The 15,960-nt window shown below is 32.9% G+C and overlaps 1 protein-coding gene across 4 annotated transcripts in view; it reads right to left on the bottom strand.

Moving 5' to 3' along the window:
- The window catches only part of TTC6 (tetratricopeptide repeat domain 6), a 248,960-nt gene that overhangs the window by 48,914 nt on the left and 184,086 nt on the right, over window positions 1-15,960 (bottom strand). For all 4 annotated transcript variants that reach the window (XM_074213416.1, XM_074213417.1, XM_074213418.1 and 1 more), the window contains one exon: window positions 4,384-4,524. In XM_074213416.1, the coding sequence (XP_074069517.1) occupies window positions 4,384-4,524 (141 nt within the window). The remainder of the gene's footprint in view (window positions 1-4,383; window positions 4,525-15,960) is intronic.

Below are 15,960 nucleotides of genomic sequence, written 5' to 3'. Positions count from 1 at the left end.
CTTTCCCTCAAATCTTCCAAGTTGTCTTAAGCTGAGAAATTGTATCACTTAGCCTTTCTGTGGATTCTGTCCCTCTAAATTTTGACTAGAGTCATAATTTTATGGCTTTTGGGGGATGGATTTCTGGGAATTCCTGCCCTCACACTGCCATCTTGGTTCTATCCTCTAATTTATGACTCTTGAGAAGTGTATTTCTTTTATTTTTTTTTCTTTTTGAAGTTTTTGCAAGGTAAATGGGGCCAAGTGGCCTGCCCAAGGCCACACAGCTAGGCAATTACCAAGTGTCTGAGACCAGATTTGAACTCAGGCACTCCTGGCTCCAAGGCCGGTGCTCTATCCACTGTGCCACCTAGCCACCCCCTAAAGAAGTGTATTTCTAATGGGACAGAAGAAGGGAGTTTACTTAGTGACCATCAGGTAATGCTGCTTAGCAATCAATCAAGCAATCAATCAACCCTTGAGAAGCTATTTCTATCAGAACAGAATATAATTTGACAAAGGGATTATAGGTACAAGACAGAGTTAAAACAATAAGGACAAAAAAGGACTATACTGGCATTAGTGGTTAAATAACACCAAGTGAAGAGGCACAAATACCTATTAGAGTTTAGGGAAAGTAGGGAGGGTGTGAACATTGAGTAAATCCCTAATCTCAATAGACTTGGTCCATACATTCTTAATTGGGTTTAAAAATCTATTTTACCCTATAGAGAACTGGAGGGAGAGGAAGGGAAAGAAAGGAGAAAAAGGGATTGATAAAAAGGAAGGCAAAGGTAAAAGTAAAGTTAAAGTTAAAATTTAAAAGAAAAGTCAAAGGGGAAAGGGAGCAAAATATTGGCGAGGAGGAATAAGAGGAAAGGAAAGAGAAAATTATAAATGGGAAAAGCATGAGGGGGGAATAGTTATCTTAACAAATGTGAATGGGATGAACTCTCCCATAAAACAGAGAGCAGAATGAATTAAAAACCAGATTTCTACAATATGTTGTTTACTAGAAACACATTTGAAGCAGAGAGATATGCACAGGGTAAAGGTAAGAGCAAACTATATTATGCTTCACAGGAAGGTAGTAATCCTGATCTCAATCAAAGCAAAAGCAAAAATAGATTTCATTAAAAGGGAATGACATTAAAAGGGAAATGACCTCTTAAGAGTCATCATAGGCAAAGAAGTTATAACATTATTAAACATAAATGCACCAAATGGTACAGCATTCAGATTCTTAAAGGAGAAGCTGAACAAATTACAGGGAGACATAGACAACAAAACTTTAATAATGGGGGACCTGAACTTTTCTCTCACAGAATTAGATAAATCTAAGTACAAAATAAACAAGAAGGAAGCTAAGATGGTGAATAAAGTCTTAGAAAGTCTTAGATATGATAGACCCCTGGAGAAAACTGAATGGGGATAGAAAACAATATATCTTTTTATCTGTAGTACAAAATTGACTAGACACTAGGGCATAAAAACCTTATAATCAAATGCAGAAAGGCAGAAATAATAAATGTATGCTTTTCAGATCATGATGCAATAAAAATCACATGTAATAAAGGGTCATGAAAGATAAACCAAAAGTTAATTAGAAACTAAATAAATTTTAAACAGAGTGGAACAAACAGTAACTCATAGAAATAGTCAATCAGTTCATTCAAGAAAATGAAACATTATATCAATGATAATACCATAACAATGAGATTTCATGCCAAAATATATGATGTACAATCAAAGCAGTTTTTAGGGTAAATTTTATATCTCTAAATGCTTTTATGAATAAAATAAAGAAAGAGGAGATCAATGAATTGGGTATGCAACAACAAAAGCTAGAAAAAGAACACATATTTAATTGGCAATCCAATTAATTATAAAATTAGATATTCTGAAAATCAAAAGAGAGATGAATAAAATTGAAACCAAGAAAGCTTTTGAGCTAATAAATTAAAAGTTTGTTTTATGAAAAAACAACAAAATAGTTAAGCCTTTTAAAATTTGATTAAAAAAGAAAGAATACCAAATTACCAGTATGAAAAATAAAAAGTGTGAACTCACCACCAATGAGAAAGAAATCAAAGTGATAATTCATAGTTATTTTGCCCAACTATATGTCAATAAATTTGACAGAACAAGTGAAATGGAGGAATATTTGCAAAAATACAAACTACCCAGATTAACTGAAGAGGAAATAAAATACTTAAATACCCCCATTTCAGAAAAAGAAATTGAAGAAACCATCAATAAACTCCCCAAGAAAAAATCTCCAGGTCCAGATGAATTTACAAGTGAGTTCTACCAAACATTTAAGGAACAATGAATTCTAATTCTACATAAACTATTTAAAATTAGGAGAAGATGGAGTTCTGTCAAATTCCTTTTATGACACCAATGTAATGCTGATAACTTAAACCAGGAAGAGTCAAGACTGACCAAGAAAATTATACTCTAATCTCCATAAAGGCTTAAATAAATTTTTAGCAAAGAGATTACAACAAGCTGGAATAATACACCACGATCAGTTAAGATTTATACCAGTTAGGTAGGAATTAGGGAATTAGGGAAACACTCACATAAATCGAAGATGTTAATAAGAAAATCAACAGAAGTCATATGATTATCTCAATAGTTGCTGGAAAAGCCTTTGACAAAATATAACACACATTACTATTTAAAATAAATGGAGTTTTTCTTAAAATAATAAGCAGTGTCTTTCTAAAACCATCAACATTATCACCATTACTATTCAAAATAGCGTTAGAAATGATAGCTTTTGGGCAGCTAGGTGGAGCCTTGGATAAAGCACCGGCCCTGGAGTCAGGAGTACCTGGGCTCAAATCCAGTCTCAGACACTTAATAATTACCTAACTGTGTGGCCTTGGGCAAGCCACTTAACCCCATTTGCCTTGCAAAAACCTTAAAAAAAAAGAAATGATAGCTTTAGCAATAAGAGAAGAAAAAGAAATTGAAGGAATTAGAACTGGCAAGGCAGAAGTAAAACTTTTTGCAGATGATATGATGGTATACTTAAAGAACCCCTAGAAAATCAACTAAAAAAACTACTTGAAACAATTAACAATTTTAGTAAAGTAGAAGGATATAAAATAAACCCACTCAAATCATCAGCATTTCTATATATGAGCAGCAAAGCTCAATGGCAAGAGATAGAAAGGGAAATACCATTTAAAGTAACTAGATAACATAAAATTCTTGGGAATCTACCTCCCAAGATAAACCCCCAAACTGTAAAAACACAATTACAAAACATTTTCATACAAATAAAGTCAAATCTAAACAACTGGAAAAACATCAATTACTCATTTTTAGACCAAGCAAATATTTTAAAAAAAGGACAATTCTACCCAAATTATTTATTCAGTGCCAAACAAATTTGGCATCAATTGGGGAATGGTTGGAAAAGTTATGGTATATGAATATTATGGAGTACTATTGTTCTATTAAAAAAACCCAGGAATGTTTGGACTCTAGAGAAGCATGGAAAGAATTCACAAACTGATGAGCAAAGGGAGAAGAACCAAGAGAACATTGTACACATTAGCAAAATAACATTGTGAGTTCATCAACTATGATGGATGCAGCTCATCTCAGCAGTTCAGAGATCATGGGACAAAGCCATCCACAAACATGAGGGAAAAAAACTAGTCCACAGAATCTGAATGATCACTATGTTCACTTTTTTAAAAAAATCTTATTTTTTCATTCTGAACTCATAGTTTTCTTTCTTTTACCTAAATCCTAAATTCCTCATACACAAAATGACTAATATGTAAACATGTTAAACACAAATGAACATATACAGCTTTTACTAGACTGAGGAGAGAAGATGAGAAAGGAGGGTAGAAGAAAATTTTGCAACCAATAAACATGCAAGTGGATGAATGTTGAAAAACTTTCGTAACATGTAATTGGAAAAATAAAATATCAATCACACAAAAAAGTGAAATAATTTTGGAATGCCATCATAATGCAGAACTCTCTCAGATGTAAGTGTATTTATCAATACCAAACACTCTCAAATGTTGCACTTCATTGCTCAGTGATTAAAACCAACAAGAAATAGAAAGATAAAATGATTTGGAATCTCATATTTTATCAACTTTCATAAAATTTTTGAGAATATTTTCTAGAATTCTATCATTTTTGTGGAATACTGTGAATGAAAGTATCTTTTTCATTTATATAAAGTATTGTTTATTTCTATAATCTACTGCCAAGAAGATACATCCATGGCCAAAAGTGAAGGAGCCTCCTGTTACCTCACCTATTAGTTTATTTCCTAGAGATAGATTCACACCTGGTTTAAAGAGAAAATAAAATAATACTCAGCATCTTTATCAACTTCTTTATTTCCCTTATCAAAAAAAATCTTACCTTGTTGTAAAATTTCAAAACTCCTCTGTAGAGAAAGGCTCTCACACTATTAGGAAAAATTCTGATTGCCTCATTACAGTTCAAAATTGCCTTGGAATATCTCCTTTTCATTCCATAGTAAGCAGCACGACTTATATATGCCTTTACAGAAGAGGAAAAATATATGCTGTAATGACACTGATTCTTAGAAAATTTGTTAATCTTTATTTTAGTTCCCAAAGGTGTCAAACTCATTAGCTCTCAGCACAGTATTTCTCCCATAATACTCACTCATTGGGTCCAAACCAAATTAAAAAGTAATTGGGAAATGTTTAGCAAAATAAATAAAAAATATAATACCACAATTATAATGTTAATTTGTAGTTTTTTTAAGTCAAAATTCAAGCCACAATGTTCTATTTTTATTTGAGGTTGAATTCACTATTAGGCTATGATCTAAGAATCAAAGTATGCCAATAATTTTAAAAAGAAAGCATCAATATAGTATTAATTAAAACAACAGCAACAACAAAAAGAGTTTGGAATTCCTGGACTTAAGTTTTAGGTGTGGAGCACAGTCTAAAGAAAATAAAACTAACTAGACACAGCTTGTTGTTAAATTATCTGAAATTAAAAAAAAAAATCTTCCCAAGTACTTAAATTAGTATTGTTTCAAATACTTAAATTATGTGCAAAGATAGGATTTGCATATTAAACTCCTCAGATATTAGAGACAAAGGACTGATTTACAGAGTTTATTTTTATTATGGAAAAGAAGAATAAAAGTTTGGAGGAAAAAAAATCTTAGGAAACTTGTTTGAACATAATTCAATTGGTCGAGGCAGGTCATCTAACTAGTTCACATTTTCTAGGCTTTCTTAACCAAAATTCATTGGCAACATTTAGATGAGAGTGTGACATGTCACAAGAGGCATAATGGGGAATTTCTAGGTTGGGACAACTACTAAATCTTATATTCTATTGGATTAGGATCTGTATCTATCAACCTGTCTGTCAAAGTAAGCTTGCTTTAGGAATCTTTGCCCTGAAGTTGCAGCATTTTGAAATTAAAGAGCTTACTTTAAAGGGGTGAGTAGTTATAACTTAAATCAAAGAGTTCAGGAAAAGGGAAACTAAGATAGGGAAAGAAGAACTAGTGGCTTGTAGTTGATAAATTAACAATCAATCTCCACCTCCAACCCCTATCCTCTATCTACCAGAAAGGGGAACACAATTTTAAAAGATTACACTACTAAACTTAACCTTCAACTCAAGAAAAAAAAGGAACTTATCCCCTAAGAATAAGAAGAGGAACTTAACCTTTAGATACTGTCCCTTTTTTGCCAGAAAGGGGAAATTATCCTTTAAAACAATCCTATAATCCTAGGATTACTTTATTCCTACTGACTCAAAATTATCTGCTACTAAATAATTAAGTCCTGTCAATTGAGTCCAGATGTGGTATAATCAAGAAAGAATTAAGGAGAACTATCACTTTCCTTGTCTTGGATAACATCCCTCATTTGATAGTGCCTAAGATCACTGCCTCAGAAGAATTTTTGTGTTTGTTTCACCTCCCCCTCCCTACACTATCACACTTAATTCCTACTAAATTCTGCTAATAACCTCAGATACTTTTCTAATGACCTCATTTCTAACTGTGGCTCCAACATATTATACTTATAGTCCATATTAGATCACATATCTAGAACCAGAAGAGACCTTAGAAAGCATCTTGGGAAACCTTTTTATTTTACAAATGAAGAAAATTGAGGCCCAGGAAAAAGACTTGTCCAGGATCACACAAATAGCATATGTCAGTAGGAAGATTAGATCCCATGTCTGACTCCAGAATAATTACTTATAGTTTGTATTCCTAACTCAAGTAAAAGACTTGATATTTATCCCTTCTAAACTTCATCTAATTTTGTCTTGCCAATAGTTTAACCTGGTATGCCTTTTTGAATCCTGACTCTATAATCCAACATGATGGCTATCTCTCTTGAATTAGTATCAACTGCAAATCTGATTAGGTAAACATTATTGAGTTATTATTTAAAAAAATTTAACATAAGATGAAGCACTGATACTTGGGTCATTCTATTGGCATTGTTCCATTAATCACTTCTCTAGATTATTCAGGCAGCTCTAAATCCATCTCTCCACCACATCCACAAGAATAGCATGGGAGACTTTGATAAAAATCTAGGCAAAATATTTCTACAATATTCCCTGTTGTCACCAGTCTAAAAACTACTCTATCCAAAGTCATGACATGAACTATTCTTTAGGAAGTCATGGTGACTCTATAATAATCACTTTCTAAATGTTCAAAATATATTCCTTTAACAATATGTTCTGGTATTTTAGCAGATGTTAACTAACTTATAATTTTCAGACTCCACTCTCTTCCCCCACCCTCCTAAAAAAAAAGAACTGGAACATTTGCCCTTATCCAGGTCTGCAATATTTTTTCTATTTTTCATTATTAATGACAATGACTTGATAATCACATCTTTCATTATCCTGTGTGGTAAACCATCTAGATCACTTAACTTGACTCATCAAGTCAAGTTTGGACATTCTCTTAATATCTCTTTCAACTCTTTTTTGACTTCAACTCCATTAACCATTTTTATTGACCTTTCAACTTTTCAGTAGAGAAAAATTAAAAATGAACAGTTTTACTTTCTGTCATGTTATCCTTACTCCACTGCTCTCAATTAGCAGTCTCAATCCTTATTTAATCCTATTGTCTCCCCACAGTCTTAAAAAAAGTTAAAAATATTTTTGCCATCCTTAGTTTTTCTCACCAACTTCAATTCATTCTGGATTTTAGCACTCCTGATAGGACTATACTTTTACACTTATCCTAGCTTATCTACTCTGTTTTTATCTTCTGTATATATTTTTTTAAAAAATCTATGCCGGTGAATGAGTTTCCCATGCACCTACATCAATTTATTTAGACAACTTCCCCCTTTCTCACTGGGACTATTTTACTTTGTGTTTTCAGAATTTCATTCATAGAGCTTCCTATCCTTCTTGAGCTGACAACTTTAGAATTTTAAGCTATGTTGATGCTCTATAGTAATACTTTTCCTAAGGTATAGGATATTTGATGCTTTTGCTTGGCTTTCTTTTCCTACTTTATTATAAATTATAACAGATATAGTAGTCACTCAGCCCCAAAGTGGTGGCCCAGAGTTCTAGCTTAGGAGACCTGAGTTCATATCATACCTCAGATCCTTATTAACTATATGATCTTGGGAAATAAATCTCTTGAATAAAATCAAAATTTTGGAAATCAAAGAAGATATTTAACAAGCAAATTTATATTTATATTTAACAAGTCAAGCAAGAAGATCATAGAATTAATGAATAAAACTTTGAGTTTGGGGGCATGGGACAACAAAATAGACAAACTATTAGGCAATTCAAGAAGTATTTTTAGTAAATGTCTACTATGTGCCAGTCATTCTTCTAGGCATTGAAGATATAAAGAAAGGCAAAAAACCATCCCTGTCCTCAAGGACTCTACAATTCAACAAGGCTAAGCAACATGTGAATAACTGTATGCAAATAAAAGATAGATACATAGGAGAAAAGAAAGAAAGAATAAGACTTCCAGGGTGAAGCCAAGATGATGGCATGAAACTAACATACTCCTGGAGCTTTTCCCAACCAAAGATAAAAAGTTCTATTCTGACATTCAAACTCCAGAACCCACCAAAAAAAGAGAAGATTCAAAGAAGTTTTCAACTGTAGACATTGTGGAAGATCTTCAGTGAAAGTCTAAGGGGGAAAAGGGGAAGTAAAGCAGGAAAGTGGGAAAGCCAGCAGGAGACTCTCAGCCACATAGCTATCCAGGTCCTGACAGCCTGACAAAAGCAGAGGTTCTGGCAGCTAGATAGCAAGTCATCATGGAGGATCCCAACTCCAAACAAAGTCTGAACCTTGAAAACACCAGGATAAAAGATAGAATTGGATCAGGAACAGACCACTGCTAAGTCAGAACCTGGACAATAAAGGAGGAAACAAACCTTTGCAAAGGCAAGGCCTGGACTGCATAGACAACATCTTGGTCAACAACAAGCCAGCCCCAGCCAAAAAATAAAACCTTGGATCTATATTTCCTATACTCTAAGAGCAGAGCTAAAACTACAAATATGAACAAAAAAGCTAAAATAATGCTCACAATAGAAAAGTACTTTACAAAGATGGTAACAATCTCATGTCTGAAGAAGAAACCAGTGAAAAATCACTCACAGGGGAAGTATCAAAACAGTTTATAAATTAGACTCAAAGGCAAAAGCTCATAGAAGAGCTTAGAAAAGAATTTAAAAACCAAAGAAGAAAGGAAGAAGAATAATGGAAAAAAGAAATTAGAGTCATGCAGAAAAATTATGAAAAATTGACCAGAGAATTCAACACCTTTAAAAAGGAAACACAAAAGGTAACTGAAGAAAATAAAACCCTAAAAATTAGAATTGAACAAACAGAAACCAATGTATATATGAGACTACAAGATTCCATCAAAAAAAACAAAAACGCTGAAAAAACTGAGGAAAATGTAAAATACCTTTCAGGGAAAACAAATGACTTGAAAATAGATCTAGGAGAGACAATCTATGAATCATCAGACTAATAGGAAGCCTAGATTTTTTTTAAAAAAGAGCCTGGAAAACATGTAGGAAATTATAAGGGAAAACTGTCCAAATCTGCTAGAATAAGAAAATAATATAACCATTGAAAGGATACATAGAACTCCAGAAAGAGGCCCCCAAAATAAAAACTCCAAGGGCTGTTATAGCCAAATTCCAGAACTCTCAAATAAAGGAGAGAATATTGCAAATGGCAAAAAGAAAACAATTAAAATACAAAGGAAACATAATCAGACTCCCACAGGACTTATCAGTTTCAACATTGAAGGAGCAGAAGACCTGGAATAACATATACTGGAAAGTAAAGGACCTATGATTACAACCCAGAATGTACTGCTCTACAAAATTCAGCATATATTGTCAGGGAAAAAGGTGGATGTTCAACAAAATAGAGGACTTCCAGAATTTCCTGAAACAAAGACCAGAACTGAACAGAGAATTCAATCACCAAATACATGACTCAAGGGTTTCATAAAAAAGGTAAATGCAAAAGGGAAGGAAAATAAAATAAATGTTGGTCAAGACCATCAAATTGTATATAACCCAAAAAGGGAAGATATAACACTTCTAATTCTTTAGAACTTTACTTCTCTTAGGATAATTAAAGGGTCAAATATAATTGAAGAGAATGGATTTAAAGAATATGGGTATACTTGGGTCTTATCTCTCCATTGAAGAGGTCCAAGAGGACATCTTTATGTTTGAGATAAAAAAAATTGCTGAAAAAGCAGAGGTGTTAACTTTAAACTTAAGTGTCTCATGATCCTTTGACTCACTTTAATACCACTGTGCTTAGCATTTTGTCTAATGAGGGCATCATAAGTACTTAGAGACCTTTAAGATTTTTGTGGTTAATTACATCAGAGTTTGACTTAATCCTCACTTCACTTAACAAGGGGATAAGTACCCTGGGTGGGGGTGGGGGGGATAAAATGTGAGAGAAAAATAGACCTGGGGGAAGGGCACAAATAGTTCAAGAAATGATGTGGCTTTGGATGATACTTTGGCTCAAGAGGAGGATTGTGTGAACTTGGAGGATATTTAAAAAGGGGGTAAGGTAAAAAATGATTAAGATAATTGGATGTAATTTGAGACAATGCTGCTGTTTGCAATACAGCAATACAGCAAACAATCTATAATGATACCTTGATAACAATGAGCTTCTCCAGCAATCAAATAATCAAATTGTGATTGATGATACCTGATTAAGAATACCAGAGCAATAAATAATACAGGGAAGAGGCACAAAGATTTATAATTTTAGAGGGAAAGAAGAAAGAATGTGAACAATGAGTAAATTCTATTTTAATAGATTTAGCCCAGGGTGGGAATAAGATACTTTCCAACTTGGGTTTAAAAATTTACCCCTATCTACAGAGAAGGAGAGGGGACAGGGAAAGGGAAAGGTAAGGGAAGAAGGAATTGATAAAAGGGACGGCAAAGGTCTAAGTGAAAATAAACTGAAAGTTAAATTTTTAAAAGAAAATTCAAAGGGGAAAGAGTAAAATTTTGGTGAGGAGGAATAAGAGAAAAGGAAAGAGAAAATATAAATGGAGAAAGATAGCATGGAGGGTAATACAAAATAAGTAATCTTAACTCTAAATGTGAATGGGATGAACTGTCCCATAAAACTGAAGCAGACATGGGGCCGCTAGGTGGTGTAGTGGATAAAGCAGCAGCCCTGGAGTCAGGAGTACCTGGGTTCAAACCCGGTCTCGGACACTTAATAATTACCTAGCTGTGTGGCCTTGGGCAAGCCACTTAACCCTGTTTGCCTTGCAAAAACCTATGGAAAAAAAAAAACTGAAGCAGACAATGGAATGGATTAAAAATGAGACTCCTTCAACACATTTAGAGAGATACACACAGGGTAAAGGTTAGAGCAGAATATAATGCTTCAGAAGAAGTAACAAAATCAGGGATAGTGATCCTGATCTCGGAAAAAGTAAAAGTAAAAATTGATTTCATTAAAAGGAATAAAGAAGAAAACTATATCTTATAAAAGGCACCATTTATAATGAAGCTATATAATTACTAAACATGTATGTACCTAGTGGTAAAGCATCCAAATTCCTAAAGGAAAAGCTAAAACAATTACAAGGAGACGTAGAAAAACTTTAATAATGGGAGACCTCAATCATCCTCTCTTAGAACTAGATGAATCTAATTAAAAAAGTAAACAAGAAGGAAGTTAAGAAGGTAAAAACACTTAGATATGATAGACTTCTGGAGAAAACTCAATGGTACTAGAAAAGAATGTACCTTTTTTCTTGGCAGTACATAACACCTATACCAAAATTGACCATTACTAGGGCATTAAAACTTATAATCAAAAGCAGAAAGGCAGAAATAATAAATACATACTTCTCAGACCATGATGCAATGAAAATTACATGTAATAAAGGGTCATTGAAAGATAAATCAAAAACCAGTTGGAAATTAAATAACTTTATCTTAAATAATGGGTGGAACAAAAAAAGCAAATAATAGAAATAATCAATAATTATATCCAAGAAAATGATACTAATGAGACTTCATACCAAAATTTATGGGATGAAGCCAAGGTGGTTTTGAGGGGGAACTTTTTATCTCTAAATGCCTATATGAATAAAATAGAGAAAGAGGAAATCAATGAATTGGGTATACAACTAAAAAAAAAAGGCCAGGAAAAGAATGAATTAAAGATCACCAATTAAATAACAAATTAGAAATTCTGAAAATCAAGGGAGAGATTAATAAAGTTGAAAGCAAGAAAATCATTGATCTCAAAAATAAAACTAAGAGTTAGTTTTATGACAAAATCAGCAAAATAGACAAAACTTTGCTTAATTTGATTTTTTAAAAAAAGAAAGAATTATTAGTATCAAAAATGAAAATGGTGAACTAACTACCAATGAGGAGAAAATTAAAGAGATAATTCATAGCTACTTTGTCAAGTTGTATGCCTGTAAATTGGATAACCTGAGTGGAATGGATGAATATTTACAAAAATACAAACTTCCTCAATTAACAGAGGAGGAAATAAATTACTTAAATAACCCTATTTCAGAAAAAGAAACTAAAGAAACCATCAATAAACTCCCTAAGAAAACATCTCTAGGTACAGATGGATTTACAAGTGAATTCTACCAAACATTTCTATTTATTTATTTTGAATATTACAAAATTCAGTATTTCCCCTAAATTTGCTACCTCAACAGAAAGCAGTCTGTAAGTCTTTAAATTGTTTCCATGGTATACATTGATCTAAGGTGAAGAAAGAAATCATATTCTTAAGGAAGAAAAATAAAGAGATAGCAAAATTATATATTAAGATAACTTTTTTTAATCAAAGGTAATAGTCTTTGGCTTTGTTTAAACTTCACAGTTCTTTCTCTAGTTACAGATATCTCCATTGCAGATAGCCCAAAATTGTACCTGATTGTTTCACTGATGGAATGAGCAAGTCCATTAAGATTGATCATCACTCCCATGTTGCTGTTGGGGTGTACAGTGTTCTTCTAGTTCTGCTCATCTCACTCAGCATCAGTTCCTGCAAATCCTTCCAGACTTCCCCTGAATTCCCATCCCTTCTGGTTTCTAATAGAATAATAGTGTTCCATCACATAAATATACCACAGTTTATTAAGCCATTCCCCAATTGATGGATATTACCTCGATCTTCAACTCTCTACTACCACAAACAGAGTTGCTATGAATATTTTTGTATGTGTGATATTTTTACCCTTTTTTCATGATCACTTCAGGGTATAGAGCCAGTAGTGGTATTGCTGGATCAAAGGGTATGCACATTTTTGTTGCCCTTTGGGCATAATTTCAGACTGCTCTCCAGAAAGGTTGGATGAGTTCACAGCTCCACCAATAGTGTATTAGTGTCCCAGATTTCCCACATCCCTTCCAACATTATTCATTGTCCTTGGCCAGTCTGAGGGGTGTGAGGTGGTACCTCAGAGATGATTTAATTTTCATTTCTCTAATCAGTGAAGATTTAGAGCAGTAATTCATATGACTATTGATTGCTTTGATTTCCTCAGCTGTAAATTGCCTCTGCATATCCTTTGGCCATTTGTCTATTGGGGAATGGCTTAATTTTCTAAAAAAAATTTGACCCAGTTCTCTGTGTAATTTAGAAATGAGTCCTTTTGCAGAAATACTAGTTGTAAAAGTTTTTCCAATTTGCTACATTTCTTTTGATCTTGGTTACAGTGGTTTTGTCTGTGCAAAAGCATTTTAATTTAATGTAATTGAAATTATCTAGTTTGATTTTAATGATGTTCCCCAGATCTTCCTTGATCACAAATTGCTTCCATTTCCATAGATCTGGCAGGTAAACTATTCCTCGATCTCCTAGATTGCTTATCATATTGTTTTTTATATCTAAATTCTGTATCCATTTTGATCTTATCTTGGTATAGGGTGAGAGGTGTTGGTCTAATCCAAGTTTCTGCCATGCTAACTTCCAATTTTCCTGACAGTTTTTATTGAGGAGAGAGTTTTTATCCTAAAAGCTGGACTCTTTGGGTTTATCAAACAGCACATTATTATAATCATTTCCTGCTATCACACCTAGTCTATTCCACTGATCTACCACTCTATTTCTTAGCCAATACCAGACAGTTTTGATGACTGATGCTTTATAATATAATTTAAATCTGGTAGGGGCAGGCCACTTTCTTTTGTTTTTTTTTTTTTTAATTAAGTCCCTGGAAATTCTCGGCTTTTTTATTTCTCCATGCAAATTTACTTAATTTTTTTCTAACTCATTAAAGTAATGTTTTGGAATTTTGATTGGTAGGGCTTTACATAACTGGGCAAATATCAAATGCTCATGGATAGGCTGAGCTAATATAATAAAAATGACCATTCTACCAAAATTAAGCTACTTATTTAGTGATTTTATTTGTGTGAGAAGTGTTTTGTAATGGTTTTTAAAAAGTTTCTAAGTCTGCCTTGCAGGGTAGACTCCTCTACCAAACATTTAAGGAAAAATTAAAATTAATTCCTATTCTCCATAAACTATTTTAAAAAATAGGAGGAGTTCTGCCAAACTTCTTTTACGACACCAACATAATGCTGATACCTAAACCAGGAAGAATTAACACAAAGAAAATTATAGACTAATCTCTCTAATGAATATTGATGCAAATATCTTAAATAAAATTTTGTCAATGGCACTACAACAAGTTATTACTCGGATAATACACCACGATTAGGTAGAATTTATACCAGATGGGCAGGGATGGTTCAATATTTGGAAAACACTCAACAGAATTGAACACATCAATAGCAAAACCAACAGAAATCATATGATTATCTCAATAGATGCTGAAAAAGCCTTTGATAAAATACAACATGCATTTCTTTTAAAAACACTAGAAAGTTTAGGAATAAATGGAGTTTTCCTTAAAATAATGAATATTATCTATCTAAAACTATCAACAAATATTATATGTAATGAGAACAAACTTGGAGCATTTCCAGTAAAATCAGAGTGAAACAAAGATGCCCATTATCACCATTACTATTCAATATAGTATTAGAAATGCTAGCTGTAGAAAAAAGAGAAGGAAAAAGAAATTAAAGGAATCAGAATTGGAAATGTGGAAGCAAAGCTTTCACTCTTTTGCAGATGATATGATGGTATACTTAGAGAACCCAAGAAAATCATCTGAAATCTCCTTGAACAATTTGAGCAAAGTAGCAGGATATAAAATAAATCCACATAAATCATCAACATTTTTATATATGAACAAAGCCTAAGAGCAAGAGATAAAAAGAGTTTCCATTTAAAGTAACTGTAGACAACATTAAATACTTGGGAATCCACCTCCCAAGACAAATCTAGAAACTGTATGGACACAATTATAAAACACTTTTCATCCAAATAAAGTCAGATCTAAAGAATTGGAAAAATGTCAATTGTTCATAATTAGGTTGAGCTAATATAATAAAAATGACAATTCTATCCAAATTAAATGATTTATTCAGTGCCATACAAATCAATTTACCAAATAGTTCCTTTACCAAGCTAGGAAAAAATAGTAACAAAATTCATCTGGAGAAACAAAAGGTCAATAATGACAAGGGAACTGATGAAAAAAATGTAAAGGGAGATGGCCTAGCTCTACCAGATCTAAAACTATACTATAAAGCACCAGTCATCAAGACTACCTGGTACTGGTTAAGAAATAGAGTAATGGATCAGGATTAGGATAGGTTCAAAAGAAACTGCAGTTAATGACTACAGCAACCTACTATTCGACAAAACCAAAGACATCAGCTTCTGGGATACGAACTGTTGGGAAAAATGGAAAACAGTATAGCAAAAACTTGTCATAGACCCATACATCACACCCTATGTCAAAATAATGTCAAAATTGGTACCAGATTTAGACATAAATGTCAACACCATAGATAAATTAATAGACCAACAAATTATCTATTAGATCAATGGAAAGGGGATTAAATTTATTAGCAAACAAGAATTAGAGTACATTATAAACTGCAAAAAGAATGATTTTGACTGTTTTAAAATTTTTTACAGTAATATAATCAATGCTGCCAAAATGGAAAGAAAGCAGAAAGCTGGGAAGCAATCTTCACAACTAGGAATTCTGATAAAGGTCTAATTTCTAAAATATATAGAGAATTGCATCAATTTTATAGTTACAAGTCATTCCCCAATTGATAAATGGTCAAAGAATATGAATAGATAGTTTTCAAATGAATAAATTAAAGCTATATGAAAAAATGCTCCAAATCATTATTGATTAGAGAAATGCAAATTAAAACAACAATAATGTATCACCTGATACCTATCAGATAGGCCAAGATGAGAAAAAGGGAAAATTATCAATGTTGGAGAGGTTGTGGGAGGATTGGGACATTGATGCATTGCTGGTAGAGCTGTGAAGGGATCCATTCAGTCTGGTTT

Source organism: Macrotis lagotis, chromosome 1 (assembly GCF_037893015.1).
Source record: "Macrotis lagotis isolate mMagLag1 chromosome 1, bilby.v1.9.chrom.fasta, whole genome shotgun sequence".
Classification (NCBI taxonomy): Eukaryota; Metazoa; Chordata; class Mammalia; order Peramelemorphia; family Peramelidae; genus Macrotis; species Macrotis lagotis.
This window is presented reverse-complemented; position numbering and strand designations above follow the sequence as displayed.